Raw genomic sequence first — 6,000 nt, forward strand, 5'->3', positions numbered from 1 at the left:
TGATTTTCACCAAAAAATGGTCAGAACACTTGGGAAGAAAACACAGCACAAGATTCCAAGGTTCTACAAAATATCCAAGACAATATGGAAGGGGAGGGGCATACATACAATATTAACACAAAGGGAAATAAAATATAAATAAAATAAAAGATAAAAGACACTGACCTCTATTCACGGATGATTTACTGAATATTATTTTACTATCTAAAGCTCATATAATAATTCCAATGATATGAAATACCATATATGGGCAAAATGAAGCTGATGAAGAAAAGGTCTTCATTTCAGGAGTCGGAGCGTCGAGGCCTGATGGAGAAAATCCACATGGTCCAGGACATCGTCATCAGCCTGCAGGTCTTTCTCGATGAGGTGGCCTGCTTTGGGGAGAGGATTAAAAAGTAAGACAAATCCTTCCCTCCAACCTTAAAATGACAACGTCTTGGCTAAGAAATGTATTTCATGTTTTTTGGTGAAGCACGTTCAACTGGTCCGAGCCCTTCCTGTCCACTCTGGCCTTGCTGCTCTTCGTCACGGCAACCGTCCTCACCTATTTCATCCCAGTACGCTACATCATCTTAATATGGGGTAAGATGCTAACGCCAACGTCACTGTAGCTTGGCTACCGTGCAGGTCACCTTGTGTTAGTGGAATGTTAGAAATAAAGTCCAAATATGTAAATATTATTATAATATAATATGTCTTATTTCTTCTGAATGTATATTCTAATATTATTTTCTGGACGAGGGGCCACTAGGAGGATTTCCAGCGGTTGGCCGTCAACGTGTTTGTTTGTATGCGAGCACCACGAATGACACCTCTTCTTCTTTTTAGGCATCAACAAATTCACCAAGAGATTACGCAACCCGTACTCCATCGACAACAACGAGGTCCTAGATTTCCTGAGCAGGGTTCCGTCCGACGTGCAGAAGGTAAACTAGCAAGGCCCGGGGGTGGGCAAACTACGGCCCGGGGGCCAATCCGGCCCGCCAAGTGTTTGAATACGGTCTGCCCAATCTTTCCAAAGTATTTCATTTAAACTCAACATACAACCTGGCATCATGGCCTGAGCCAACCTTTTGATGGTTTTATCAATTTCGTTTTTTGACATGGTCTGTTGTTTACAAAGTGCTCCTGAAAAAAGGGACACAAGCACATAATAATAATAATTATTATTATTAGATTATTAGATTATTAGATTATTAGATTATTAGATTATTAGATTATTAGATTATTAGATTATTAGATTATTAGATTATTAGATTATTATAATATTATAAGTATTATTAGAACTATTATGATTATTATAATTATTATATTAATGCTAATTATTATATTAATTATATATAATATTATTGTTATATTTGCATATTTTACATAATAATAATATAATAATTATTATTTTAATTTTATTGTAACTATTATAATATTTTATTATTTTTAAAATATTTAAATATAAATATAAAATAATAAATAATAATAGCAGATTGCGTGACAATTTTACAGATACAATAATACCAGGTGGACTGTTACGTGTAAAATATATAGTCTGCCCCCCCCCCCCCCCCCCCCCCCCCCGGTAAATTTTGTCATATCAATGCGGCCCGCGAGTCAAAAAGTTTGCCCACCCCTGCATTAGCCACACACCTCTCCATCGGTGGCTTCATTCGTGTTGGCGATGGAGGCTTTACGTGGGAACCTTTCCCAGCATGAGACCCCATCGCCGCCGTGGAGCTCAGCTACACGTCACTTCACGTCACGGGTGTTCAAAGTGTGGCCCAGCGGCCATTTGCAGCACATAGTTTTTAGTTATTGGCCTGCAGCGTGTTTAAAAACAACAAGAAGTTGAAGTGTCGATAGTAATAATTAATAATAATTTCATAAGCGTTGGCATTTTAGAACAAAGCCAAGTCCAATCGTGATTAATTGATTTAAAACCGCGATTCATCGGATTAAAATTAGTAATCTTTTGAGAGCCCCAATTATTATTAGTATTATTATTGTGGCGACAGCTGAATTACCATTCAGCTACCGCTCAGCTGTTAACATACAGGAAAACTCAACAAAATGTTGTGCTGATAATGTACATATTTTGGCCTTCCCAGAACCCGCCCTCTTTTTTTCACCTGACTGTAAATGACATTTGTGGCGGCCCCTATGGGTTGGGGTCAGTATACTGTGTAAGCATTGAGGACATCCTGAAAGTTTTATTGTCACTGGACGAATGAGCAATGACTTGATGACTGTCAACCAACCTTGCTTAAATTAGACCCGTGTGTGCTCGTCTGTACCAAAATTCCGTGGTGATCCCTCGGAACACGGACAGGGTTTAGAAGTTTCAGTCCTCGTTTGACCAGACGACGATGCTGTTGTTTTTGTGTAGGTTCAGTACGGCGAGACGAGAGGCGTCAGGAGGAAGAGGACGACGTAGACAACAAAGACGCTCGCTGTTTCAACCTAAGACTGAGGCCCCGCCCACTTTTTTACCTCTGAATTCCAGGTGACTTCGGAACTTCTTTTTAGGTATTCTAATGAGGACTCATGGTACTGACTTGACTACTTGGCTTTATCTTTTACTCAGTGGCCATATATACAGTATACATAGTACATATACAGTATACTCTATATACATAGTTATGCATATACACCATGTATGCTGAGTGGCCATATATACAGTACATACAGATATATATATAGATATGTATATACAGTACATACAATATACTATATATACATAGATATGTATATAGAGTATGTATGCTGTACATGTACATATTATTTATTATTGCCTGGCATCCTAACAGCAATAAATTCATACAATGCACACAAATATTTTCATGTCTAAGTGAATTGTTAGCATGCTGGGTGTCGAGTGGGTCCCCCCCCCCCGCCCCCGCCTCATTAGGCTTTCATGCTCTGGCCCTCCCCCCCCCCACGTCCTTGGCCCTTGGGCGTCGCCATTAGCAACGGGACCCCAGCAACCTCCTCACAGCTGCTCTGGCGCCTGCAGCCCCCACAGACACAACATTAGGTACACCTGCCCCGCCCTCATTTCACATACGTCCTGCTTGTACCAAGTCCCGAGTGTTTGGGCCGTCTTTTACGCCACGTTCATGGCTGCGTGCACGCCGCTTCCTCCTCGCCGTCGCTCACCTTTCACAAAGTCGTGGTGTCGTCACGGAGATGGCGGCGGCAGGCGGCGACCCGTGCGCCTCCGCGTCTCGTTAGCTCGTCGACTCAGGTGTTCAATATTAATGGGCCGTCGTCAAGGGCACGCCAAGGACGTCTCAATCTGACACGTATAGGCCCGGCATGAATATGTATAGGCTGCCAATTAGCAAGTCAGATGACAAGCTCGCACGCCGCAAACATGGCCGCCGTGGTCTCAGAGGACTTGTTAGAACTCCTCTTGAGTGCTGCTGCTACTTTTCAATATATTTATTAGGACTTTGATATTAGTAGTATCAATGAACTCATTAATATGTGGACTAGATGGAGGAGGAATGAAGATGACCGGATGCCCAATGACTTTCAATTGTCCTTTAAAAAGACAGGATCTTCACTTTATTTGTCCTCAGAATTCACAAACTGAAGCTTAGAGGCCAAAGGTGCGGAAATGACACAGAAAAGACAAACAGCAATGATGATATGACAAGAAATAAATGTCATTTTACAAGAAAATCAGATTTCACTCGGATGACGCTTTCATTGTACAAAACATGAATAAAACTGGGGCGGCACGGCGGTCGAGTGGTTAAACCTCACAGCTAGCAGGACCAGGGTTCGATTCCACCCTCGGCCATCTCTGTGTGGAGTTTGTATGTTCTCCCCGTGCTCTCCGGGTACTCCGGTTTCCCCCCCACATTCCAAAAAACATGCTAGGTTAATTAGCGACTCCAAATTGTCCATAGGTATGAATGTGAGTGTGAATGGTTGTTTGTCTATATGTGCCTTGTGATTGGCTGGCGACCAGTCCAGGGTGTACCCGCCTCTCGCCCGAAGACAGCTGGGATAAGCTCCAGCCCCCCCCCGCGACCCTCGTGAGGAAAAAGCGGTAGAAAATGAATGAATGCATAAAACTGCAGTAATACTACCCCTAAATACTGCAGTCAAAGTTAGCATTTTAAGAGAGTAGACGTGATGCAATTTTACAGGAATAAAGCGGCATTATTTTACTGTTCATGATCGATAAATTCATCATATTAAGAGGAAGTTGTAGCATGCATCCATTTTCGATGCTGCATGCTGGAGCCTATCCCATGACAATGAAAAATCCGATTTGACATTTTTATTTTGCCAACGTTGGTAATAATACAGAAAAGTCAACATCTGAAGAGAACAATGTCATAATAATGTTTAACATGAATCATAAAGTGGTCATATTAATGATTATTTATTCAACGTTGTAACATTGTCACAACATTTTTTTCGATGCGTGAATAAAGTCGTCTTTTTCCCAGAAAGAGTGAAGGAATGTAAGATTTTCATGATTCAAAGTGAAATTCCACGAGGAGGAAAGTCCGAGCCTGAAAAGGAAATGCTTGTCATAATCAAAAGAACGAGATTTTGAGGTACAATATTTGGGCGTACTTCCACTAAGTATAATTCTGATGTTACCAAAGTACTTGTACGTGCAGAACTTCTACTTCTACTACTGGCACTAATGAACGAGACTTGGACTTGGGGTCCTGGCTTCCCTTCGGGGGGGGGGGTCTGATTGCAGCTACGTCAGCGCGCTGCCCGAAGGCGGCCATGACGGCGATGTTGTTGATGGCGATGACATCAAAGCTTTGTAATCCAGAAGAGCCGGAGGCGAACGTCACACGACGGCTTTGATTGACAGACACCCTGACCTCCAGGTGACCTTTTGTCTATGCTTTGTGTCTCTGAGGTGTGTGTGTGCGTGTTTGACACGTCACTTTCTTTCCGCATTAGCTCTCCAGCAAAGTACTGTAGTTAAGAATAAGGATGATATTTGCCAGGATTTTATGGGAATAAAGTAGGAATTGTATGAGAATAAAGTCGGAATTTTACAAGAATAAAATCAGAAAAAATGTGCTATTGTAAAATAATAAAATCAGAATTATTAAAGTTGTCATTTTACGATTAATGACACTGAAGCTGTTATTTCCTCAGTCATGATCATAGTTTTATGAGCATAATCTTGTCATTTTCTGGAAATGAAGTTGTAATTTTACAAGGAAGAAATCAGAATAATCTGATACAAATGTTTACAATTTTACATGAAATAAAATCATTTTACCAGAATAATGTATTAAATAGCAGAGCTCTTATTTTACTAGAAAAGTCATGTTTATAGTGGAATAAGTAGTAACTTGACAAGAATAAAATCAGAATAATCATAGGAATAACATGCTGAAAATGAAGTTATTTTAAAATCATAATTATGCAGCAAAGTTGTCATTTTACAAAAATAAACCCATCTAACAAAAAATGTGAGATTTTACTAAGAATTACAAAACAATCCAGAAGAAAGTCCAAATCATGTAAGGATGAATTAGAAATGTAAATATAAAAATGAAAAACATACATAATTTGTTCCAAGATGTGAATAAAATGGTTTATAAAATGGTTTATTTTCTAAGAATAAAGGCTGAATTTGAAGGTCAAATTGTGAGGGAAAAGTTCTGATCTGTCTCACAACTAGGAGACCAGGGTTCAAGCCCACCCTCGGCCATCTCTGTGTGGAGTTTGCATGTTCTCCCCGTGCATGCGTGGGTTTTCTCCGGGTACTCCGGTTTCCTCCCACATTCCAAAAACATGCTCGGCTAATTGACGACTCCAAATTGTCCATAGGTATGAATGTGAGTGTGAATGGTTGTTTGTCTATATGTGCCCTGTGATTGGCTGGCCACCAGTCCAGGGTGTACCCCGCCTCTCACCCAAAGACAGCTGGGATAGGCTCCAGCACTCCCGCGACCCTCGTGAGGAAAAAGCGGTAGAAAATGAATGAATGAATGAATGAAAGTTCTGATCGATGCT

The 6,000-nt window shown here is 40.8% G+C and overlaps 1 protein-coding gene across 6 annotated transcripts in view; it reads left to right on the top strand.

Moving 5' to 3' along the window:
• mctp2b (multiple C2 domains, transmembrane 2b) overlaps nucleotides 1–4,715 on the top strand; it is a 29,095-nt gene extending 24,380 nt beyond the window's left edge. For 2 of the 6 annotated variants that reach the window (XM_058088790.1, XM_058088789.1), the window contains exons 19-22: nucleotides 289–398; nucleotides 476–585; nucleotides 832–929; nucleotides 2,381–4,715. In XM_058088790.1, the coding sequence (XP_057944773.1) occupies nucleotides 289–398; nucleotides 476–585; nucleotides 832–929; nucleotides 2,381–2,428 (366 nt within the window). In that variant the 3' untranslated portion in view covers nucleotides 2,429–4,715. The remainder of the gene's footprint in view (nucleotides 1–288; nucleotides 399–475; nucleotides 586–831; nucleotides 930–2,380) is intronic. The other 4 variants (XM_058088791.1, XM_058088792.1, XM_058088788.1 and 1 more) reach the window with 3 other exon arrangements.
• The last annotated feature ends 1,285 nt before the right edge of the window (nucleotides 4,716–6,000 follow it).

The sequence above is a fragment of the Doryrhamphus excisus genome, chromosome 12 (assembly GCF_030265055.1).
Source record: "Doryrhamphus excisus isolate RoL2022-K1 chromosome 12, RoL_Dexc_1.0, whole genome shotgun sequence".
Lineage (NCBI taxonomy): Eukaryota > Metazoa > Chordata > Actinopteri > Syngnathiformes > Syngnathidae > Doryrhamphus > Doryrhamphus excisus.